Raw genomic sequence first — 26,542 nt, 5'->3', positions numbered from 1 at the left:
ACAGCACGGAACAGGCCCTTCCACCCCAATGAGCACCCAGCAACCCACCTAGTTGATACAAGCCTAATCACAGGACAATTTATAATGACCAATTTACCTACTAACTGATACATCTTTGGACTGTGGGAGGAAACCGGAGCACCTGGGGAAACCCCGGGGGTTTAAAAAAATAGTTATCTTTTACCATAGCCATATAGGAATTTGGTTCACAAGATTTAGTGTCAAATGGGTATTGAAGGAAGATGATGATGAATAGTGGCTCTACGTTTTTTAACTAAGTTTATTTTGCATTATAGTGGCATGCTGCAGAGTTCCTTACCATTTATATTTTGTGTATTCAATGGGTAATAAAATCTTCATCAATTGATCTTGCATGAACTCTGTTCTGGCACCTACCTCTCTCTCAGATACCTGGAATGAGAGTGTGAATTGAATCAACTTTAAAATGAGCCATTGCTTATCACTGTCATTAGTCAAGAGCCAATAACATAATGTACTCTCATTGGAGTGAATGTGAACATGGACATGTTTATCAATATTTATGATGCAGATTTTTGTCATTTAGTAAAAGTATTTTTCCTTCTGCTTGAATGAGATAATGTGTCAGCAGTCTGATGCATAGTGCTGTGAACTGGTGTCAGCTTGTAGTCAATGCCAGAGCAAAATGAAACCTTTACTTCTAAATAATGTGCAATTGGACAGCGTAACTTCTGAAGAATGAAGATTTCATATAGATTAGGAGAACATTGTATCTACTTACCTGTATTGGGTTCCAACTTTGAGCTTTTGTATAGGTAGGGTTATTTTGTAAAGCATTCAATTTTTATAATTATGGCCTATGAGTCCAATCAGGCCCACAGAGCGAAGACACCTGTGCGTGTATTTGTTTTAACGTGTACTTGATGTTGCACTCCAAGAAGCACACAATACTTCACAAATCAACCAACTGATTCCGCTGGCATGGAAACCATGACGATTGGAGCTAATGGATTTGTTGCAGCCTGTACACATCAGACTTCCAATATAACTCGGAGTCCTGCCATGTGCAGAAGTTCGCTGACGACACGGCCATAGTGGGGTGTGTCAGGAATGGACAGGAGGAGGAGTATAGGAAACTGATACAGGACTTTGTGATATGGTGCAACTCAAACTACCTGCGTCTCAATATCACCAAGACCAAGGAGATGGTGGTGGACTTTAGGAGTTCTAGGCCTCATATGGAGCCAGTGATCATTAATGGAGAATGTGTGGAGCAGGTTAAGACCTACAAGTATCTGGGAGTACAGTTAGACGAGAAGCTAGACTGGACTGCCAACACAGATGCCTTGTGCAGGAAGACACAGAGTTGACTGTACTTCCTTAGAAGGTTGGTGTCATTCAATGTCTGCAGTGAGATGCTGAAGATGTTCTATAGGTCAGTTGTGGAGAGCGCCCTCTTCTTTGTGGTGGCGTGTTGGGGAGGCAGCATTAAGAAGAGGGACGCCTCACGTCTTAATAAGCTGGTAAGGAAGGCGGGCTCTGTTGTGGGCAAAGTACTGGAGAGTATAACATCGGTAGCTGAGCGAAGGGCGCTGAGTAGGCTACGGTCAATTATGGAAAACCCTGAACATCCTCTACATAGCACCATCCAGAGACAGAGAAGCAGTTTCAGCGACAGGTTACTATCGATGCAATGCTCCTCAGACAGGATGAAGAGGTCAATACTCCCCAATGCCATTAGGCTTTACAATTCAACCGCCAGGAGTAAGATATGTTAAAGTGCCGGGGTTGATTGTATTTAATGTATTTAAGTAAACTACTTAAGAACTTTTTAAAAGCTATTATTAATGCTTTTTGAGAGAGTGATTTAGATGCATATCATATTTTTACTGAGTTAAGTATTGTATGTAATTAGTTTTGCTACAACAAGTGTATGGGACATTGGAAAAAATGTTGAATTTCCCCATGGGGATGAATAAAGTATCTATCTATCTATCTATCTATCATCCACCTTCACAGCAGTTGAATTTGAAGTAACTTGGTCCACCTGTTCCACCATTGAGGTCTTGGTTGGATATTAGTAAAATATTATAAATAGAAAATAGTAGAAGTAGATCATTTGAACTTTCAGTCTTGCTCTACTGTCCAGTATGATTACTGTATACACATTTCAGCTTTTTCTTAATTTCTCTTAAAGCCTTTATAGCTAAGAAATTTATCTGTCTCCTTAAAGAATATTCAGTGTCTTACCTCTACAGAGGTTCCTACGATTGTCATAGCCACAAGAGACAGTGGGTTAAAGCTCCCAATAGTTTGGTGACCAAGCTTGGCGGAACAGTTTCTACTGACAGGAGAAGGGGTAAAGGCTACTGGCACTTTAAAACCAGTTGCTTTGGGCAGATGGGCTCATCAGCCGTGGTTGGTAGCTCATCTAGGAGAAGAAAATCTCTGGTATTAAACCTCTGCTGCTTTGCAGCTATACCCAGTAATGGCGAAGGCTTCAGGAGTAAATCCTGAGGCAAATCCACAGCTGGAGACCCTAAGTTGAGTTCAGTGCTGACTGGCAAATCCTGCAATGTCGCTGGTGCTAAACTAACGGTGTCTGCTGTTCCTTTGGATTCATCAGCTGCATGCGCAGGGATGCCTACTGCATGGGCCCTGGCTCACCTATACAGCTACTATGCAACATCCATATTTGGCCCTGATCAATGCAAAGCCTACGACCTCTACAGATCTCTGTGATAGAAAGATTCATCAGTCTCTGAATTTTAAAAAAATCTTTTGTTGTCTCAGTCCTTAATCTCTTATCTGATAACCTGAGACACTAACTTCTTGCCATAGACACTGCAGTCAGGCAAAACATCATCCCATATTCAGAACACAAGATATCTGCAGATGCCAGAAATCCAGACCAGCACCCACAAGAAGCTGGCAGAACTTACAAGCTCAGACAGTGTTATGAACATGAACAAACAGTCAACGTTTCAGGCTCAGACCTTCTTCAGGACTGGAAAGGAAGGCAGAAGACACCAGAATAAAATGTGTGGAAAGAGGAAGGGAGGGAAAGCCGGAAGCTGATGGGGAAAAGCCAGGTGGGTGGGAAAGGTAAAGGCTGGAGAAGAAGGAGTCTGATAGGAGAGGAGAGTGACACATGGGGGAAAGGGAAGGAGGAGGGGACCCTGGGGGAGCTGATAGGCTGGTGAGGAGAAGAGAGATGAGGCCAGGATGGGGAGTAGAAGAAGAGGGGAGGGAGAGGGGGAAAGAAAAAAATTACTAGAAAGAGAAATCAATGTTCATGCTTCAGCTTAGAAGAGTATAAGGTCTCTCCTTCACCCTGAGAGTGGCCTCAGCGTGGCAGAAGAGAACATAAACTGACATGTCGGAATGACAATGGGAAAGGAATTTAAAAAGTTGGCCACTGGAAAATTTGGCTTTTGCTGAATGGAGTGAAAGTCTATAAAAAAAAACCCTTTCCCAATTTATGCCGGGTCTCACCAATGTAGGGGAGGCAGCATTGGGAGCACTGGATCCAATAGATGACCCCAACAGATTTGCAGCTGAAGTGTTGTCTCACCTGGAAGGACTGTTTGAGGCCATGAGTGGAGGTAGGGGTGGAGGTATGTGCTAGGAGGGAGATTAGTGGGGAGGAATGAATGGACAAGGGAATCGTGGAGGGAGTGATCCCTGCAGAAAGTGTCGTGGTTTCTCGTGCCTCACAAATGACCAAGAGACGGAGAAGATTCTTCAAGAAGGGTTAAACTTTAATTTGCAAATCAAAACTGAGACAGTCATTGAGCTAGTTGCTGATTGCCCCCCCCCCCCCCCCCGATCCTCGGACACAGCATTTTTTATAGCAATCTCCTGGTCCAGTTGTATTAGCATATGTAATTGGTCTATAGTTGTGTATCACACGTACCACATGTACATCTTGCCACCATTGTTTCTACCAATTGACTTAATCATGTTCTAATCTACATCGCTTAGCTACCTCTCATTAACATACCATTGTCTTCTACATTCTTAAGATTTCGTGACTTAATTATGTTCTAATCTACATCTCTTAGCTACCTCTCATTAACACACCATTGTCTTCTACATTTTTAGGATTTCATTGTCCTACTAAATTGGGTACATGCATAGCAATAGCAAGTTTAAAATTTATACTTTTATACTCCAATATATCCCCCCTTTGAGACCCAGAGGGTCTCACACAGAGAAAAGACTTAAGAGTCTGCGCACAAAAGCCCCAATAAACTCAAGCACTTATTCCCAAATCTCGGGTTAAACTATAATTTTCTGCGCCAAGACCTCAAAGTATTCTCTCCCTGTTACCCTGGGCCGCTGATCCAAAAACCTGTCCCTCTGTATCTGAGACAGGGAAAAAGACTCGGCAGCCCTTACAATCCACTCCCACACTGTCGTTTTGCTCTTGTTCATCCTGCAGGTGTTGTAGGCTGTAATGATACATTTTCGGTGTTTCTTTCTTCACTAAGCTTGCTTCAGCAATTGCCACGAGCATTGGAAATTGTTTGGTTGCAGCATGCACTGCAAGAGATTTGAGACAAGGAAGAAAACAGCACAGCACAAGCGCACAGCTCAGCAATATAATGCTGACAGTTATTGCTATTTTAGTCAGCCATGCTCCCCATCCTCCGAGTCTACTTTCTAACCAATCAAAAAACTGATGTCCGAACCCTGCATTCTGTTTGACCTCTGTCCGCAGATTCTTTAATTTATTCATTGCTCTGGTGAAAGACCCTTCTGGGCTAGTATTGTTCTGTATGAAAGTGCAGCATTGTTCTCCAAACATTACACACACACCCCCTTTTTCTGCCAAAAGCCAATCCAGTGCCTGTCTGTTTTGCCACACCACCCTGCTAGTTGCATCTAGTTGTTGCCCTAAGGCCTCCAGTGCATCATCGGTGTAGTTGATGAACCTCTGTTGATTGTAGTATATCCATTCAACATTTTTGCTTACCCCTATCACAGGTATGATAGCTTCCCAGTGAGCATCTCATGCGGTGTCAGGCATATCACTCGATTAGTTTGCATGCGGTAACTCATCAATGCTAACGGTAAAGCATCGACCCAATTAAGTTTAGTGTCTGCACAAATTTTGTTTAGTTTGGCTTTCAGGGTTCCATTAATTCTCTCTACCATACCCTGCGACTGAGGGTGGTATACACATCCAAATCTTTGCTTTATCCTCAGCGCCTGTAGTACCAGTTTGACCACTTTCTGGATAAAAGCTGAACCATTGTCTGAGCTAACTTCTGTAGGTATTCCAAACCTTGGGATCACTTCATTTGTCAGAAATATTACCACTGTCTTTGCCCCTTGATCTCTTGAAGGTACCGCTTCCACCCATCTGCTAAATCGATCAATTACTACCAGCATGCATCTTTTCCCTCTCACTGTCTTTATCATGTCTACGTAATCGATCACTAGATGTTTAAATGGTCCTTCAGGTACAGGAATGTGACCTATTGGGGTTGTAATTCCCTTCCGAACATTATTCTGTGCGCATACCTTGCACTGTGACAAGACAAAGTCCACTGAAGCCTGTAAATAAAGTGACCAAAAACCATCCTTCTTTATTTTCTTTATCACTTCCCCCCTTGCACAATGGTCCATCCCATGCGCTTCTGAAATCAGAATCGTCAGTAGAGGGGTGGGTGCTACTAACAAACCGTCTTCCGTGCTCCACAAGCCTTCCGGGTTCTGCTTGGCCCCCCTTTTTCTCCACATTGTCTGTTCTGCCAAAGTTGCCTTACCTTGTATTTCAATTAGGTCCTCTACCTCAGGTTCTGGAGTTAGGCTTACCTGGGGGGCAATGACAGCTGATGTACATCCAGACGCTTTTCTGGCTGCCTCGTCCGCAGCTTGATTTCCCTTTGTTATTACATCATTTCCCTTTTTATGTGCCTGGCATTTTACTATAGCCAATGCTTTAGGTTTCATTATGGCTTTTATTAAGTCTAGAATTTGCTGACAATGTTGTATGGGATCTCCGCTACTTTTTTAAAAACCTCTCTGCTTCCACACTGCCCCAAACAAATGGCATACTCCATGAGCATATGCCGAATCAGTATAGATGTCTACTTTCTCACCTTCCATCATTTCACACGCAGCTGTCAGGGCTTTGATTTCTGCTAGTTGGGCTGAACACGGTTGGGGACAGGACTCCATCCTAATAATCTTATAGCTCGACTGATCCTGCTGCACTACTGAGAACCCTGCATGATTTCCATCATCGTCCCTATAACAAGAGCCATCTACGAACAGAACCTTTTTATCTGCATCCTCTAGTGGTTCTGACCGTAAATCTGCTCTCAATTTGGCAAATGCCATCGTCTTCCCTACACAATCATGGGGTTCTCCTTCATAGTCTAAAGGGACAAAATCGGCTATATTACTGGTAGTGCATCTCTGTATAGTTATGTCTGGAAATGTCAATAGCATCTGATAACGCTGCTATCCTGGCTGGCGTCAGCACAAATTTCCCTCTTTCCAGCAATTCTGCTACTTTGTGGTGTGTGTACGGAGTCACAGGATAGCCCAGGGTTACAGATGATGCCTTTTCATATGCATAGTACAGCGCCGCCAATCCCTGATAACAGGGTGGATACCCCTGAGCCACCTCATCTAGTCTCGTACTGTAGTATGCTATCGGCTGCTTTGCTTTTCCTGTGCCTGTCTCTTGTGTTAGAACCGCTGTGACATAACCCTCCTGTCGGTTGGATACATACAAATAAAAAACCTTCTCGTAGTCAGGCAAAGCTAATGCTGGTGCTGACTGCAATTCCTGCTTAATAGTATTGAAAACTATCTCCGCCTCTCCATTCCACTGTAAGCCGTTCTTCAAATTTGTATGTCCTGCTTCTTTCATTATCTTTCTCAAAGGTGCCACAATCTCAGCATATTCTCCTATCCAATCTGAGCTGTACCCTGCCATTCCCAAAAACGTCATCATCTGCCCTACAGTCTGGGGTTTGGAGGCCTTAGTTATTGCCTCAATCTGATCTGGTGCTATCGCCTTCACTCCCTTGGATATTACCCTGCCTAAGTATTCCACTTGCTGCGTGCAAAATTGCAGTTTCTTTTTGGATACTTTATGTCCTCCGTGCGCTAGCTTCTCTAACAGAGTTATAGTGTCCTGCTCACACTGTTCCTTGCTGTGGGAGCAAATCAACAGGTCATCCACATACTGTAACAATGTACTTTCCAATGGCATGCCCTCTAGGTCTGCCTTCAATACCTGATTAAAAATTTGTGGTGAATGTTTAAATCCTTGCGCCATTCTGGTATAGGTACACTGAGCACCTCTGTAAGTAAATGCGAACAAATACTGACACTGATCGGCTAGAGGAATGCTGAAGAAAGCCGAACACAAATCAATCACTGAAAAGTAACTTGCTTCTGGTGGAACATTAGTCAAAAGCGTGTGTCGGTTGGGGACTACCGCTGGCCAGTCCTCTACCACATTATTTACCGCTTGCAAATCATGCACCAATCTCCACTTAGATTTATCTGCTTTTAAGACCGGCAGCAATGGGGTATTGCATGGACTGATTGTTCTTTTAAGCACTCCTATTTCAAGCAACCCCTGCACTGTCGATGCTATTCCCTCTTCTGCTTCTGGTCTTAGAGGGTATTGTGGTCTCCTGGGTGGAATTGCTCCCCTTTTCAGCTTTATTTCCACTGGACTAGCTGTTTTTATTTTCCCTACGTCCGTGTCATGCTGTGACCACAGAATAGACAGCAACTCATCTAACATTTTATCTTTCTGCTGGCCTCTTTCCTTTCCCAGCAAGGGCATGTGTGGTTGGGGAGTTATTTCGACCTCTCTCACTGTCCCTACCATATCTACACTTACCATTATTTTAATGCAATTGTTGTCTTCTGATATCCACACCTCTGGCGTGATTTTCCTCCACACTGTTACGGTTTCAGCACTCTTAACTAAAGGTCCTAAGTCTTTAGACTGATATCCCTTATTTACCAACAACATTACGTGGGGCGCAGCCTCTGGTATCCTGTACCATTTTTCTAAAAAGGTGTTCCACTTAACTTGTAAAGCTGTCCCTTGCTTTCCAATTATCACAGCCTCCCCTTCCAGGTGCTGTTGGATACATACCTCCAGGTGCCATTTCTCCTCTAACTCCCTGTTCTGAGTCTCGTCAAAAATCACTGTACAATGTAGCTCAGATTTGGGCATTACAGCCCTGGGTGATATAACCTGCACACCCTTTTTCCATTTTTCCCAGGTTTCCTGAATCTGATCTGCGATGTCTCCTATCCAAAAGACATTAGCCTTCTTGTCTTCTTGTACTATCAATTGAGCCCCTGCTCTTTCCACACTCAGCCCATTTCTGGTGCATTCTAATTTTAATTCCAATTTCAATAAGGCATCTCTGCCTAACAAATTAATCGGAGTTCCTTTAAATACTAGCACCGGCAAAACAATTTCTTTATTTCCCATTCTCAACCGCACTGGAGCCGTGCACTGTGTCAACTGTGTTTTCCCCGAGAACCCTACCGTCTTAATAAACTTTCCTGACATGGGAAGGTGAAGGGCATACTGTGGCTGTACACAAGTGTACATGGCTCCAGTATCTATCATCATTGGTGTCAGTTGCCCTTCTAACATAACCTGAACAATGGGTTCCTCATCTGCCTCCCTTGTTATCATTGGGTAATGTCCCTTCCCACTCAAGTTCTCAGGGCACCCCTAATACCTCGCATAGGGGTTCACAGGTCCACTTGGGCCTGTGGGGGCTGGTCCTTGGCTAAACTTTGGTTCCCTTCTTATTGGTTCCTGCTGGTGTGTGACAGGCCATAGTGTAAACGGACAATATCTTCTCATGTGACCTGGCTGATTACATTCCCAGCACAATCTCTCTACCTCTCTTCCCCCCTGTTTCCTCACTGGTCCCCTCTGCCCATAGCTCCTCTGTCCCCCTCCTTGGGACTTCCAGTCCTGTCTGGGCTGTTTGAATTTAGTCTGTTCCTGATAGGGCATTTGTGGGAATGTTCCCCCAAAGATAATTATTGGCATGGGGTTTTCCAGCCCTTGTCTTACAGTATGATCGGTCCCTCCATATAGCAGTGCTTTGTCCAGTTCGATGGCTGTACTCGAACTGGTGGTTGCTGGCAGCATCTTTTTGTTTTTCTCTTTTTCTTTCTTTTTGAGTTCTTCGAGCTGCATTTGTATTAACTTTCTTTGCACCTCTTCCTGCTGCTCAGCCAACCTTCATTTGTCTTTCCGGTATTTTTCAACCGCATGGACTACATGGTCGCTAAATTCTTGTGGGGTCATTGACGTCAGCCCAACCACTTCCTCCAGTTTGGATTTTACTTGTGGAGGCATTGCATCCAAAATGCTATGTCGGAACAGTGAGGTCATAAATAAGCTATTCTCCACCTCTTGCTCAGTCTCCAGTCTCCACCTTTTCAACTGGTTTTCTACGTAGGCTGCTGGGTTTTCAGTGTCTCCCAGTGGATCCCCTTTTAAGGCTTTGGGGTACACTTTGGGTGGATAAAGCTTTCTGAGGGCCTGCCATACCCTCTGCCTCACTCTGTCAAACCCATCTCCATCAGTTCTTGGGTCGTTCGAGTTTATTATGCCAGCCATTTCCATTAGTTTGTTAAATTTGGAGGTTCCCATTAACCTTATCAACAGTGCCTTCAAATCTCCCATAGCCAATAATCGTCCCGCTGTTTCTTCTTCAAAGGCTCTAATCCATTTCCCTGCTGCTTCATGTAGATTGTGCAGAGTGTTTTTCAGCCCTTCTAGGTCCTGGGATCCCCAAGGGATATACTGCATTTGTCCTGATCCTTTTACTAACAACGGCATCATTCTTCCTCCTTCTTCCCACCTGCCCTGGCTCTCCTCCTCACCTGACTCCCCGTCTGTCTCAGGGTGTGCCTTTACTGCCTCCCACACAAATGTCTCCAGGGTCCTCTTCTTCCCTCGGTCTCCCTGTGGAGTCCTTCCTTTCTGTCTTGATTCAATACTTGGTTGGCCCCTGGAGTATTTTTCGCATCTCTTCTGGCAATCCCCTCTCAGTAACTTATCTAGCTCTCTCTCTACTTCCGCAAGTTGCTCCTCTCCCGCCTCCTTCTGTCCTTCTAGGCTTCTGCCTCCTACCTCTTCCCCACAAATTCTCGCATCCTCTCTCTTTCCACTTAACTCTTGCTCTTCCAATGAGTCACCTTCTCTTTCTTTCTGTCCGTGTCTGTACACCTGTGGCAGGGACTCCTCATGACCCTTACTCGTGCTTGATTCCCTTCTCTCCTGTGTTTCTCCAAGACTCTCATCTTCTATCTTTTTTCCACCTCTTCTTGAATGCCTCATCTCTTCCTGCCCTGATGAGCCACTTTCTTCTCTAGTCTGTTTATTTCTATAGTATAACCGATACTCCTCATACTCCTTTTCCTCTCTTAAGTATTTCATCCGTTCAATCCCTTCTTCCATTTCTCTCTGTGCCTGTTCCACCTTTATCCTTTCTGCCTGTATCTCCTTCCATATTGCCGCTTTTTCCTTCTCGTATTGTTTTTTTCCCCCCTCATTATCCCAAACTTGGACTTCTCCCTGCATGTTTACTGTTCCCGTCAGCAGGGGGCACTGCTTAGGGGTTCCTTCCTCATTATAGGGAGGGGGTCTTTCTGCTTCTTTCACATCCGGGTACGGATCTGAAGCCAGCTTCTCACTGTACCTTCCTCTAACAGGCAGTTTCTCCAGCACCTTAGTGTTTTCCTCGCTTGTAATCAATATTCTACCTGTCCTCCTCAGCCTTTCTCCCTCCATTCTGAAGAGTTTTAGCATTTCCATTTCTCGTTCTCTTTTTTGCCCTCTTTTCTTAGATTTATCTTTTGGTTTGTAATTTTTAATTAGTCCCTCCATTTCTTCGCACAAACTTACATCAAACGTTCCTTCTCTTGGCCACTTTGTGACCAGGTTTTTGGTTCTTTTTTCCCATTTTTCTGAAGTTTTTGTGATCTCATATTTATTTATCAGGAATTTTTTGCTCAGAATCTCTACTGCCGTTCCTTTACCTGTCATGTTATTCTCTCTTTTAAGGTATTTCAGAGATTCACAGTTCGTTTACTGGATAATTTTTTTACTCTAATTCTATGCCTAGTCTATCGTCTATCTACCAGCGCTTTAAACTATATATTGGACTGTCCTTGTTTCCTATTCTGTTCTGCCTTGCACCTCGCCTGTTCAGACCCTTATCTCTTAAGGCGGTATCCATGAGGATTTTCTACTCTAATTCTATTCTATTTTCTTTTCCCTGCCCGTTCAGCCCTTCGTTTCATACAAAGCGGTACCCACAGGGATTTACCAACACGACGTGGACTTTTTCTTAACTTAACTTACTCTAATTCTATGCCTAGTCTATTCTGTTCTGCCTGTGCAGACCTCTATTCAGAGCGGTACCCACAGAACTTGCTCTTTGCACCTCGCCTGTTCAGACCCTTATCTCTTAAGGCGGTATCCACAAGGATTTTCTACTCTAATTCTATTCTATTTTCTTTTCTTTTCCCTGCCCGTTCAGCCCTTCGTTTCATACGAAGCGGTACCCACAGGGATTTACCAACACCACTTGGAATTTTTCTTAACTTCTTATTAACTTATTTGTACTTGCACTGCAGTGTTCTTGATCAATCCTCTGAGCCTCCTCTGTTAACCCCCAATTCTGCCAGATTCTTTGGACCGGAGAGACCCTTCGGCAGTGGTTCCACACTTCTGAGACTCCAAGGCCTCCCCAAAGCCAACAGAATTCTTAGTCCAAATTGTCGCAAAAAGCGCTTACCTTTTGTTTGGGTGCAGCCTTAATTCTGTTAGCCTTATGGGCGTCCCTAGAGGACTGGGAAGCGTCCCCAATCTGTCGTTTCCATTCCGCGGGTCTCTTTCCGGTTTTTTTTTGTCGTGGTTTCTCGTGCCTCACAAATGACCAAGAGACGCAGAAGATTCTTCGAGAAGGGTTAAACTTTAATTTGCAAATCAAAGCTGAGACAGTCATTGAGCTAGCCGCTGATTGCCCCCCCCCCCCCCCCCCCCCCCGATCCTCGGACACAGCATTTTTTATAGCAATCTCCTGGTCCAGTTGCATTAGCATATGTAATTGGTCTATAGTTGCGTATCACACGTACCACATGTACATCTTGCCACCATTGTTTCTACCAATTGACTTAATCATGTTCTAATCTACATCTCTTAGCTACCTCTCATTAACACACCATTGTCTTCTACATTCTTAAGATTTCGTGACTTAATCATGTTCTAATCTACATCTCTTAGCTACCACTCATTAACACACCATTGTCTTCTACATTTTTAGGATTTCATTGTCCTACTAAATTGGGTACATGCATAGCAAATAGCAAGTTTAAAATTTATACTTTTATACTCCAATAAAAGTGGAGTGGGGGTGGCTGTAAATATGTATTTGATGGTTGGATACTGTTGAAGATGGTGGAAGTTGCAGAGTGTGATGTGTTGGATATGGAAGGGACTCTGTCGCTGTTAAGGCTGCAGGAAGATGGGGTGAGTGCAGACATCTGGGAAATGGAGGAGATGTGGGTGAGAGCAGTGTCAATGGTGGAGGAGGGGAAACCCTTTTCTTTGGAGGTGAAGAGATACCCTCCTCCTTCACCTTCCACATCCAACCCATCATTCTCAGCAACTTCTGCCATCTTCATCATGATTATACTGCCAAACACATCTTTACTCTCCCCCCCCCCCACTCTCCGCAGGGATCACTCCCTCTGCGACTCCCTTGTCGATTCGTCCCTCCGCACTAATCTCCATCCCTGCAAGTGGCAGGGATGCTCGGCATGCCCAATCACCTCCTTTCGGGGCCCCAAACAGTACTTCTAGGTGAGGCAACCCATCAGATTTGTTGGGGTTGTATATTGTATCTGGTGCTCTCAATTCAGCCTCCTCTACATTAGTGAGATTGGACATAATCGAGCACCTTCACTCCTGTGGTAAACGACATAGACCTGTCTGGACACGCCCCTCTGCTGACTGCTCCTGTGGCTCCTCCCACAGACCCCTGTATAAAGGCGATTGGAGGCACTGCTCCTCCCTCAGTCTCCAGGATGTTGTGTGGTGGTCTCTTGCTGCTAATAAAAGCCTATCGTTCGCCTCCCGTCTCCAAGAGTTATTGATGGTGCATCAATTCCCTCTGGCATAAGTGTTATTTCCCAATGGCTAACCATTTAAATTCATATCCCATACCCATTCTGAATGTCAGTCCATGGCCTACTCTTTTGCCACGATGAGGCCACTCTCAAGGTGAAGGAGAAACACATTGTATTCTGTTTAAGTAACCTCCAATTTTGTGGCATGAATCTCGATTTCTCCTTTCACTAATTTTTTTCTTTATTTTGCTTTTCCCCTCTTCCTTCTTTCATTCCCCACTTGGCCTCCTACCTCTTCTCCTCACCTGACCATCACCTCCCATTGGTGCCCCTCCTTCTTCTCTTTCTCCCATGGTCCACTCTCCTCTCCTATCAGATTCCTCCTTCTCCAGCCCTTTACCTTCCCCACCCACCTGGCTTCAACAATCACCTTCCAACTTGTCCTCCTTCTCCTTTCCCCCGCCCCCCCCAATCTTTTTATTCTGGCATCTTCCCCCTTTTCTGATGAAGGGTCTCGGCCTGAAACATCAATTGTCTATTCATTTTCATTGATGTTGCCTGACATGCTTAGTTTCTGCAGCTTTTTGTGTGTGTGGATCCCAGATCTGGCTGTAACTGTACTGTCATCAAATTACAAAGATTGCTCTAGTTTGCCCATTTAAAAAACATATGCAAATTTGCTTGTTCTACTGATTTTATTAGGATTGCTAACTAGGTTCGTTTTTTTCCTTTAGTTTGTGTAGTTTAGCACAGTAATTCCTTGTAATTTATGTTAGTTTTAAAGTTAACCTGTTTCCTCTGTGTTTTGCTTATGCCCTAATGTATCAATCATTAACCTGGACAATTGTATCATTGTTTCCAGTTGCCCTTTGGGCCCTTTCCTAAGTATTTATGTACAGGTTTGAGTATTAAATAAAATCATAATATAACAACATATATACCCTTGAGCTTCATTTGTGCATTTCTCAGAGCAGTTACAATATCTAATTACGACCAAGAACAGTAATTGTGGATTTCACCGTTTTAAATTATGCGGCAGAGTTTAAACTGAGCAAGTTTCAGTTTTTAAACAATTTTGCATTTTATATGGCATGCTTTTTATTTTGTGTTTACATTTGACCGTATTGTCTGCATTCAGTTATTTGAAAGGCCATGTTGTTCATCCCACTTAAGTTTGTCATTAAATAATATAATTAAGATTTTTTTTTAACCTTCAGTCAATATTTTAATATTTCTTGAATCTGCAGTTTATCAGATTTTTCTGAGTTTTGAATATATCATTCTCAATTATAACCATCTGAAATCATTTAATTTGATTAATTTGCTACTGTTTGGTGGAATGTGAAGAGTATAAATGTGGAGTTTTTTAAAAATCTAGTGTGCAATGTGAATTCAGATTTAAGTTATTGAGGAGTTTGACTCATGAGCAAAACAGAATTATCTATCACCTAATCTTTCTGTTCTTGCAACATTTTTGCCTAGATCAATCTGAGCAATTGAATTTGCGGGAAAAGATTGGGGAAGAATTGACATGTGGTGTAGGATAATTACTAAAAGGTATTGAGATTTTGGATTTGGAAGTATTCTGTGAGCTGCTCTTTTGCTCTGTGTGTGTGTGTGTGGATAAATTCAAAGTGTGGATTGGGTCTGGAGAATGGGATTTTATATAGCCATAACAGAAACGTGGCTGAGAAAAGGGCAGGGCTGGCAGGACCGTATTCCAGTATATTCTATGTGTGACAGAGGTACAGGTGTAAACGAGGAGGTGGTATTGCCTATCTAAGGAGGACATAAAAGAGTGCTTAGGGATGACATAGAACATTACAGCACAGAAACAGGCCTTTTGGCCCTTCTTGGCTGTGTCGAACCATTTTTCTGCCTAGTCCCACTGATTTGCACCTGGCCCATATCCCTCCAAGCCCCTCTCATCCATATATCTGTCCAAGTTTTTCTTAAATTTCAAAAGTGAGCCCGCATTCACCACTTCATCTGGCAGCTCATTCCACACTCTCACCACTCTCTGTGTGAAGAAGCCCCCCCCAATGTTCCCTTTAACCTTTTCCCCTTTCACCCTTAACCCATGACCTCTAGTTTTTTCTCCCCTAGCCTCAGTGGAAAAAGCCTGCTTGCACTCACTTTATCTATACCCATCATAATTTTATACACCTCTATCAAATCACCCCTCATTCTCCTACGCTCCAGGGAATAAAGTCCTAACCTATTCAACCTTTCTCTGTAACTCAGTTTCTCAAGTCCCGGCAACATCCTTGTAAACCTTCAACCTTATTAATATCCTTCCTGTAATTAGGTGACCAAAACTGCACACAATACTCCAAATTCGGTCTCACCAATGTCTTATACAACCTCACCGTTACATTCCAACTCTTATACTCAATACTTTGATTTATAAAGGCCAATGTACCAAAAGCTCTCTTTACGACCCTATCTATTTGTGACGTCACTTTTAGGGAATTATGTATCTGTACTCCCAGATCCCTCTGTTCTATTGCACTCCTCAATGTCCTACCATTTACCTCGTATGTTCTACCTTGGCTTGACCTTCCGAAGTGCAATACCTCACACTTGTCCGCATTAAACTCCCATCTGCCATTTTTCAGCCCATTCCTCCAACTGGTCCAAATCCCTCTGCAAGCTTTGAAAACCTTCCTCATTGTCCACTACACCTCCAATCTTTGTATCATCAGCAAATTTGCTGATCCAATTTGCCACATTATCATCCAGATCATTGATATAGATGACGAATAACAATGAACCCAGCACTGATCCCTGTGGCATACCACTAGTCACAGGCCTCCACTCAGAGAAGCAATCCCCACTACCACTCTCTGGCTTCTTCCATTGAGCCAATGTCTAATCCAATTTACTACCTCTCCATGTATACCTAGCGACTGAATCTTTCTAACTAACCTCCCATCCGGGACCTTGTCAAAGGCTTTACTGAAGTCCATGTATACAACATTTTCATCCACTTTCCTGCTAACTTCCTCGAAAAACTCTTAATAGATTGGTTAAACATGACCTACCACACACAAAGCCATGCTGACTTTTTCTAATAAGTCGCTGTCTATCCAAATACTTGTAGATCCTATCTCTTAGTATTCCTTCGAATAATTTACCTACTACCGATGTCAAATTTACCAGCCTATAATTTCCCGGCTTACTTTTTGAGCTTTTTTTAAACAATGGAACTACATGAGCTATCCTCCAATCCTCCAGCACCTGACCCATGGATATCGACATTTTAAATATTTCTGCCAGGGCCCCTGCAATTTCAACACTAGGGAATACTTCAAGGTCCGAGGGAATACCCTGTCAGGTCCCGGGGATTTATCTACTCTGACTTGCCTCGACAGCAAGCACCTCCTCCTCTTTAATCTGTATAAGTTCCATGACCTCCCTACTTGTTTGCCTTGTTTCCATAGTCTCCATTCCAGTTTCCTTAGTAAATACAGATGCAAAAATCCCATTTAATATCTCTCCCATTTCCTTTGGTTCCATACATAGCAGACCACTCTGATCTTCAAGAGGACCAATTAGCCCTCCTGATTTCTTTCTTAAGTATTTTCTTACTCTTTTTATACTCCTCAAGCAACTTATTTCCTCCCTGTTGCCTATACATGTTAGACATTTCTCTCTTCTTCTTTATCAGAGTACCGATATCCCTCGAGAACCAAGGTTCATTATTCTTATTCATTTTGCCTTTAACCCTGACAGGAACATACAAACTCTGCACTCTCAAAATTTCTCCTTTGAAGGCCTCCCACTTACCAATCACATCCTTGCCAGAGAAAACAACCTGTCCCAATCTATGCTTTTTAGATCCTTTTGCATTTCTTCAAATTTGGCCTTTTTCCAGTTTAGAACTTCAACCCGAGGACCAGGTCTATCTTTATCCGTGATCAAGTTGAAATTAATGACGTTATGATCACTGGAACCAAAGCGTTCCCCTACACTCACTTCCGTCACCTGCCCTAACTCATTTCCTAATAGAAGATCTAATATTGCATCCTCCCTAGTTGGTACATCTATATATTGATTTAGAAAACTTTCCTGAACCCATTTTACAAACTCTAACCCATCTAGACCTTTAACAGTATGGGAGTCCCAATCAATGTGTGGAAAATTAAAATCCCCTACTATTACAACTTTCTGTCTCCTGCAGTTGTCTGTTATCTCTCTGCAGATTTGCTCCTCCAATTCTTGCTGACTATTGGGTGGTCTATAATACAACCCTATTAATGTGGTCATACCTTCCCTGTTTCTCAGCTCCACTCATATGGCCTCAGTAGACAAGCCCTCTAATCTGTCCTGCCGAAGCACTGCTGTAATATTTTCCCTGACTAACAAAGTCACCCCCCCCCCCCCCCCCGCCCTTCATCCCTCTGCCTCTATCAGGTCTGAAACATCGGAACCCTGGACCATTGAGCTGCCAATCCTGCCCCTCCTGTAGCCAAGTTTCAGTAATGGTTATGATGTTATAATTCCATGTGTCAATCCAGGCCCTCAGCTCTTCTGCCTTTCCCACAATACTCCTTGCATTGAAATACACACACCTCAGAAGATCATTATCACCACACACAACCTTACTATTTGTGACTTTGCATGAACTACTAACATCATTTATTTTTACCCCCGTTCCACTATCTACTCTGGCACTCTGGTTCCCATCCCCCTGCAAATCTAGTTTAAACCCTCCCCAATAACACTAGCAAGCCTCCCTGCAAGTATATTGGTCCCCTTGTAGTTCAGGTGTAACCTGTCTCTCTTGTACAGGTTCCACCTGCCCCAAAGAGGTCCCAATGATCTAGAAATGTGAAACCCTGCCCCCTACACCAGTTTCTCAGCCACGTGTTCATCTGCCAGAGCATCCTACTCTTATCCTCACTGGCACGTGGCACAGGCAGCAATCCGGAGATTACTACCCTCGAGGTCCTGTTTTTCAACTTCCTACCAAACTCTCTGTACTCACTCTTCAGGACCTCCTGACTCTTTCTACCTATGTCATTGGTACTGATGTGTATCACGACATCTGGCTGATCACCCTCCCACCTCAGAATGCTGTGCACACGATCAGAGACATCCCTGACCCTGGCACCTGGGAGGCAACAAACCATCCGGGAGTCTCTGTCACGACCACAGAATCTCCTGTCTGTACCCCTGACTATGGAGTCCCCTATCACTACCACTCTCCTCTTCTTCCTCCCTCCTTTCTGCACTGCAGAATCAGACTCAGTGCCAGAGATACGGCTGCTGCAGCTTGTCCCAGGTAAGCCATCACCCCCAACAGTATCCAAATCAGTATACCTGTTTTGGAGGGGAATGGCCACAGGGGAACCCTGCACTACCTGCCTTTTCCTCTTCCCTTGCCTGACGGTAACTCAATTACCTGTGCCCTGTTCCTTAGGTGTAACTACCTCCTGGAAGCTACTATCTGTACAATGTCCTGTGTATGTTACTAAAAAGGGCTTCTTTGGTTTGTTACGAGTAGGAATGCTTCTTTGTCTGTTAAAAGTTTCTCTTGCCGTTGTTTCGCTTTAGAATGGCTGATATGGTAATTGTATTCATTTGTTAATCAATGGGGAATGTTATTGTGTTTTGTGAGGCTGGGAACTTGGGGGAGGGGTTGCGCGGGCTTGGGGAGTCCGGAGGGAGACGCCGAGGAAGGAGGACGTGCGCTCGGGAGACCACCGGGGAGTCCGAAGTGGGAGTTTCGGGAGGACGACCACCGAGGAGTCGAATGGTTCGCTGGATGAGCTCCACCGATGTGCACTAAACTGACTGAACTTTGATAAGTTGGCGCCTTTTGTTTTTTTCTTGTATATATATATATATATATATATTGTACTGCCTAATACTCTTTTAATTTTAGTAAACTCTTTAAAGTGTATTTCATAACGGTATTTGTTGTGAGTTTGATACTGCCGGCGGGGCGCGAGGCATAAACTCGATTCTCACAGCACCTGCGTGTACGGGAGGTGGGTTGGTGTGTGGCTGGATCTCTTTTTCCCCTAGACATATACCAGCCTTTTGGGTAAGTGTTACATATCTATGAACTGCTCAGTCTCCCGAATGATCCGGAGGTCATCCAGCTCCTGCTCCAGTTCCCTAACGCGGTCTGTTAGGAGCTGCAGCTGGATGTACTTCTTGCAGATATCGTTGTCAGGGACACCGGAGGTCTTCCTGACTTCCCACATCCTGCAAGAGGAGCTTTCCAACATCCTGCCTGGCATATTCTCTAGTCTGAACAAAAAAAAAGAAAAACAGAAACTTACCGGAACCTACCCTCGCCTCTGCCTGTTTCTCGCCGAAGCCTGATTGAGCCAAAGCCATCCCACTCTGACTCAGTCCACTCTGATGATGGCTGCTGTATATGACGGTCTTCCTTGGCATGCTACATACTTGTAAGATCATCCAGTGAGATCATTATGAGTAGAATTTTGAAATGAAAAGGGGAGTGGGGCTTTATTATACACCCATCAGTAGAAAGTGGGAACTTGAAAAGGTGTGTAAAGAAATTGCTCATAGTTGTAAGAACAAATGAGTTGTGTTAGTAGGAGATTTTAATTTCCCTGGTATTAGCTGGACAACCCAGACTGTTAAGGGCCTGCACAGATATACGGTAGTTTGTAAAATGTGTCCAGGATAGCTTCCTGAGTCAATATATTCTGGAGGTTATAATACTGAACTTCTAGTAGGGAAAAAGGCAGGGGAAGTAACTGAAGTGGCAGTTAAGGAGCACTTTGGATCTAGTGACCATAATTCTATTTGATTTAAGATTGTGATGGAAAAGGATAGGACAGGTCCACAAATCAGGGTACTAAGCTGGAGCAGGGTTAATTTTGGGGGAATTAGCTAAATTCTCACATGAGCCTGTTTGAAGGAGTAGGAGTGAATAGAAATGAGCATGTTCCAGGGTGAAAGGGCAACTTTGGCTGATGAGTGAGGCTCTGGTTGTAAAAAGGAAGGAACCGTACACGGGTTCAGGAGGTTGGGGACAAGTGAATCCATTGATGACTATAAAAAAGATTAAGAATACACTGAAGAGGGAAATAAGGAAGGCAAAGTGGGAATGTGTGATGAATTGGGCAGGGAAGGTTAAGGAAAATCCCACGAGGTTCTTTAGCTATAAATAACAACAGGCAGCTAGGGAGAGAGTAAGTCCCCTTAGAAATCAGCAGGGCTTGCTGATATCTTGAGCTGTCAGAGATGGGTGGGATTTTTAATGAGTATTTCTCTTTGATGTTTGTTGAGGGGAAAATTATGATTGCTCAAGGGAAACAGGTGGAGATGTTTTTGAAGGCATTCATACTACCAGGGACAAGGTGCATGCTGCCTTACAGTTCATTAAAGTGGATAAGTCCCAGGGTCTGACTGTATGTATCTTTGGACTTTGTGGGAGAAATTGCAGAGGACCTTACAGAGATTTTTGCTTCATCGTTAGCCATTGGTGAAGTTCCCAAAGACTGAAAAGTGGCTAATATTCCATTATTTAAGAAAATTATCAAGGACAAGGCAGGGAGCTACAGGATGGTCAGCCTAAGATCAGTAATGGGGAAGTTACAGGAAGAAATTCTGACCGACAGGATCTACCAGCATTTGAATAGACAGAATATGATTAGGAGTCATCTTGGCTTTATGCATGCTCGATGAACCTTTTGGAATTTTTTGAAGAGATAACCAAAGTTTAAGCAGCAGATGCTGTCTTATTTGGATTTCAGCAAGGCCTTCAACAATGTCCCACATGGTTGGCTGGTTTGGAAGGTCCCATGGAATCCTGGGAGAGGATTCATAATAAGGGTGTGGTGGTTGAAGATTGTTGGATTGGAGGCCTATGACTAGTTGTGTGCCGCAGTGGTTGTTGTTGGGATCCTTGTTGTTCATTCATTATATAAATCATTTGGACACATGCTCAAGACTTGATCAATAAGAATACAGGTGTCAAAATTAGGAAGTATTGTTGATGGTAAAGAAGATTATCATAGAATACTGAGAAGGATCTTGGGGAAGTGGGCTGAGAAGTGACAAATAGATTTCAGTACAGATAAGTGTTAAGCGATGCATTTTGGAAAGTTAAACCAGCATAAGACTTATATTATGAATGGCAGGGCACTAGGGGGCGTAACAGAATGGAAGGACCCAGGAGTGCGAGTGCATAACTTGTTGAAAGCAATATCACAGATAGTTGGTGAAAAGGTGTTTAGCATATTGACTGCCATCAGTCAAGGCACTGAGCATAGGAGTTGGGACATTATGTTCAAGTTTTACAAGTTAATTGGCTGCATTTAGAGTACTGTGTACAGATTTGGTTGTCTTTATAGGAAAGACATGGTTAAACTAGAAAGAGTGTAGAAAAGAGTGACAAGAATGTTGCTAGGACTAGAGGGCCTGAGTTATAGGGAGCAGTTGGCCAGGCTAGGTATTTATTCTTTTCTTACACTCCCAAGGAATAAATGAGAGGTGACCTTAAAAAGGTTTATAAAATCATGAGGGGGAAAGATAAGGTGGATGGTAGCATTCTTTTCTGGGAGTAGGGGGGTCCAAACCTAAGGAGCGTAGATTTGGGATGAGGGGAGATAGGTTGAAATGAACATGACGGGCAACTTTAGAATTCAAAGCATAGTGAGTGTATGGAATGAACTGCCAGAGTGGTTGAGACAGGTACAACAATATTGTACTAGAAACACCTGTATAGATACATAGAAGGACAGGGCTTCCTGACCTTCTTTATGTCATTAACCGAGGAGTCTATGGACCCCAGTGTTTGGAACCCCTGCCTTATATGGATTAGGGCTGAATGCACAAAATTGCCCTGCAGTACTTCCACATATTTGGATGCATATTCAAAACAACTGGGTTCTGCTTATGTGCCTTTAAGCTCAGGTTTGTACTGCTAAAATAATTCTGCCTATTTACTTTTTGACAGAAAAGCAAACAGATTTTTGTGTATATATTCTCCTCTAATACTTAATTTCTTCATTAATAACTGGTTTCTTTAATCTGCTAGTTTTCTAGACTTAGATTTTAACACAATATTATGCTTTGTTTTGTCAGTCCCCAGGTCCTTAATAAAGAATCCAATTAAAATAACAACACCTGCTTACTCTTTCACTGAGCATATGTAATCCAAATGCATAGTACACAACCTGACTGATAGAGCAAGTGCCTCTAGCATACTAGAATGGTTTGTCCTGCATTCAGAATATTACAGTCAGAGTAACCAAAGAGGTCTCTGGGTTGGGGGAAGGGGAGATATCACTGCATGTGTCACTGTCACAATCTCTCCCCTCTTGGTTTACCACGGTACTTCATGGAATGTGCATATTCTGGCATTCAAAACCCAGTGAGGATGAATTGAGGATTTAAAGACAGAAGATCTGCAGATCATTAATGCTTTTGATTAGCTTCTGGCAGTCCAATACTTTATTCCTCTTACTTTGGCTTCAGAAATGCAGTAGAATTCAGTCTTGCAGAATTTTAAATATATGCTAAAAAGAAAATTCACAGTTGTCATCCTCCTGCAAATAATCCAATTCCTATCCATCTCTTCCTATCACTTTTTTTGTTTCATTTGTTACAGCAGTGCCTACTGTAATCTTGAGATGCAGATCCACAGTGATTGATTTCTCCCCATGCTTTGGAACTGAATAGAAACCCTTCATGTCTGACATTAGATAGTGAATATCTGAACTTAAAGTAAATATTGTCAAGGACTATTAGTATCCCAGCTAAATTCTGACTCCTTCAATGTTATTTAGGGGACATTAGCCAGCAAAGAAAATCTACATTGATTTCCACCTCCCATGCCTGTCCCAGGATAGTTTGCTTTCTGTCATTCACAGTAATATGTGTTGGAGAATAAGAGTTTTTTATTGTGTTGATAAACGTTTATAGTTCTCAATGATTTAATCTGTGTCATATTAAAATATTCCAGACCACAGAGTGCTGGCTGCACCTCCTGATTAAAATATTAAACCAGGCTGTTTCTTGCTGTGTTGTCTCTTCACATGATACCACAATTTGTTAATTTATCCTCTTTCCACCTGGCAGAGAGTTTGGATTTGGAATCAAATGGTACAGAACTCCTGACGACATTGTTTTTATTCATCTTGACTTTCAGCATCTGCATAGTATTTGATGTCAATGTCTACCATGCATAGCCTTTGCTTCTATGTGAAAATAATGTAACAAATGACTATTGTGATAGGTTCAAAGGGGATGTCAGGGGCAATTTTTTTATTCAGAGAGTAGTGGATGCCTGGAATGCACTGCCTGGTGTGGTGTTAGAAGAAAATATATTAAAAGCTTTTAAGAGATGTTTGGATAAGCACGATGATATATGGAAGATGGAGGGTTATGGACATTGTTTAGGTAAGAGGGATTAGTGTTTGAGTGTTTTTAGCTGGTTTGGTGCAATATTGTGGGCTGTAGGGCTTGTTCCTGTGCTGTGCTCTTCTATGTTCTATATTCAAATATTTTTAAATTGTCCTTTTCTTTCTCCTCCTCCTCCTCCTCCTCCTCCTCCTCACCAAGTTGGTTTTTCTGGCTCTATTTTACAGCTGTGTGTTATAGGGAAAAGTGGAGACCTTCATTGCTAGGATGAAGGAAACCAATCATGCAAGTTTTGTGGCCATTGCTGTACAGACCTGTCAGGCTGATAGCTGGGTTTTTGCCACAGCTTGCTAATAAATATTTACTCCTTATTGGAGATGCCTTATGACTTACCTGGGGAGAATATTTTTTACTATCCTCATTGTGAAGTCTGGATTGCCCAAAATGAGACTCCCAGGTTTATGTACTCGAGCTTAACATGGAGTAGAACTGTTGATTGAGAAGTGATTATTAAATCTTCCCTCATTAATTTATATTTATATTTCATAACACTTTAAAATAATTTAACACTATTCCTTTGTTTTTGATAGTTTTCAAATTCTGTGGGAAGGAAAGTTGGTGTCTGTCCTCCAAAATGCCATGTCATTGCATTTTTTTTTGCTTTATTGTTGTAGTAATGTGGCTTTATCCTATTGAGATTTGGAAATGTTTTCTGTATTAAAGTTCCTGGTGTGCCAGTAAAATCTTTTTTGTAATTACTAATGTACCTTCAGCCATCACAGGAATATTCAATAAAATGACCAAACATGACTTTTTTTTTAGGACATATTCTTATTGTATGTTGGTTCATGGCCTCCTCTTGTGTCAAGATGAGGCCATCCTCAGGGTGGAGGAGCAACACTTTATATTCCACAAAGTGCACTGCAGATGCTGTGGTCAAAGCAACACGTACATCAAGCTGGAGGAACTCAGCGGGTCGGACCTGTCTGACCTGCTGAGTTCCTCCAGCTTGTTGTATGTGTTACCTTATATTCCATCTGGGTAGCCTTCAACCTGGTGGCATTAATATCAATTTCTCCTTCTGTTCAAAAAGAAAATTTCTTCCCTCTCCCTTCTTCTTCTATTAGCCACTCTGGCCTCTTACATCTTCTCACCTGCCTATCACTTCCCCCAGGTCTCCTTATCCTTTCTCCTGTGGCCCACTCTAATCAGATTTCTTTCTCTCTAGCCCGTTATCTTTACATCCAGCTGGCTTCCCCTATTACCTTTAAGCAACTCTCCCCCCATCTTTTTATTCTAGTGTCTTCCTCCTTCCGTCCAGTTCTGAAGAAGGGTCTTGGCCCAAAACATTGACTACTGTTTATTCAGTTCCACAGATGCTGCCTGACTTGCTGAGTTTGTCCAGCATTTTGTGTCTGTTGCTTCTCATGTTGTATATCCAATTCGCTGTTGAAGAAATTTTAGTTAAAATTTTTTATCACTTTTTGACTATTTTCAGGCTGCTTCACATGACGTCCCCATACGTCTCTCTCTGTAGCCTCTCACTAAATCTGCACTGGTAAGTTTGTTAGAAATTGGTGGAAGACCTCGGGAGGAAATGTTGTATGTGTAGACAATTAGCAAGTACTTTGTACCACTGGTGATTTATGGTACGTTTAGCTGCCATTGCTATAGGCTTTATTTTCTGCAAGCGCTGACATAACATGAATTTAACTTGGAGATCATAGTCCATCCATTTTAATTTCAGCAACTTTATGAGCACTTATTTTCAGTTGCATGTGTGCATAATTTCTAAGTTTGTATCTAAAATATTGGATCATTTGATCCAATAGGTTACTGCTATAAAAGGCATTACTGGAAAGATTTCTGCAGTTATGAGATATACAGTATGTCTAAATGTTTACAATTAGAATTAAAGAGACTGATATACGCTAACAATTCATACTTCTGGACACTTAAAGTAGTAAATGCTCTGTAATACCTAGCAAAGAATAGCACATTTAACTCTGTGCAGTCAAATTTTGGTAAGCCCAGAATTCCCTGTTAAATATGTTTGTAAATTCCTTGTACTACCTTTTCTACAGTATTTAAAGACTCAATAATTATTTAACTTTGTAATTATCACTTCAGTGGTTATTAGTATCATAATGATTAATTTGCCAGTCTAGTATCCAGATGTGCAGGCTGTTAATCAGAGACATAAAGCAGTTACTTGAATTTCAATTCTATTAATCAGAGATTAAAAATTTGGATCAGTATTGGTGCCAATGAATTACCAGATTGTTATAAAAGCTCATTGTTTGTTTGTTGCTTGTTTATTTATTGAAATAAAGCACAAAACAGGTCTGTCAGGCCGTTCCAGCCGTGCTGCCCAGCAACCCCTAATTTAACCCTAGCTTAATCATGGGACTATTTACAATGGCCAATTAATTTACCAGCTGTGGACTGTGGGAAGAAAACTGAGCACCAGGAGAGAACTCTAATTTTTAAAACTTTTATTTAGAAATACAGGATGGAAGTAACATGCCCATGCTGCCCATTTACACCCATGTGACTAATTAAACTACTAACCCATCTGTACATCTTTGGAATGTGGGAGGAAAATGGAGCACCTGGAGCAAACCCATGCAGTTACGAGGAGAGCATGGCTCTGTAATAGCGTTGAGCTAACTATTATGATACCATGGTTTTGGTGAATGAAATCTGCCATTTTTTCCAGTCAACTATGACTCCATACAATGTTGATTTAGTTGACTCTTTCTGACTCTGAAATCACCTGTGGGCAATCAATGGGAAAATATATATTCATCATTAAGTACATATTATAAAACATTACTGGAACTAGTAAAAAAATATTTCAGTAATTATCTGGAAAATTTCATGGTATATATGGCCATACTGAAGGAATTAAGTCAAAAGCTTCTTGAATTGTTTCTCCTGAAGTTTTACCCACCCCCCTCATTATTCTGAACTCCCTACTTTTCTCTCTTAATTCACCTGCTTTTGTCTATCATTCCCACAGCCTTAATTCCAGTATTAGTGAATGCTCAGCTTTCCTCTT

General features: G+C 42.5%; 1 protein-coding gene across 4 annotated transcripts in view; it reads left to right on the top strand.

Annotated features, from left to right (window-relative positions):
- LOC140733677 (nuclear receptor coactivator 7-like) overlaps positions 1-26,542 on the top strand; it is a 140,443-nt gene that overhangs the window by 18,001 nt on the left and 95,900 nt on the right. For 3 of the 4 annotated variants that reach the window (XM_073057351.1, XM_073057350.1, XM_073057353.1), the window contains exon 3: positions 24,980-25,039. The exons of the other annotated variant lie outside the window; for it this stretch is intronic. In XM_073057351.1, the coding sequence (XP_072913452.1) occupies positions 24,980-25,039 (60 nt within the window). The remainder of the gene's footprint in view (positions 1-24,979; positions 25,040-26,542) is intronic. 4 annotated transcript variants of the gene reach the window in all.

This window comes from Hemitrygon akajei, chromosome 9 (genome assembly GCF_048418815.1).
Source record: "Hemitrygon akajei chromosome 9, sHemAka1.3, whole genome shotgun sequence".
In the NCBI taxonomy this organism is placed as follows: Eukaryota; Metazoa; Chordata; class Chondrichthyes; order Myliobatiformes; family Dasyatidae; genus Hemitrygon; species Hemitrygon akajei.
The sequence above is the reverse complement of the archived record's forward strand: the minus strand, read 5'-3'. Positions and strand labels throughout refer to the sequence as shown.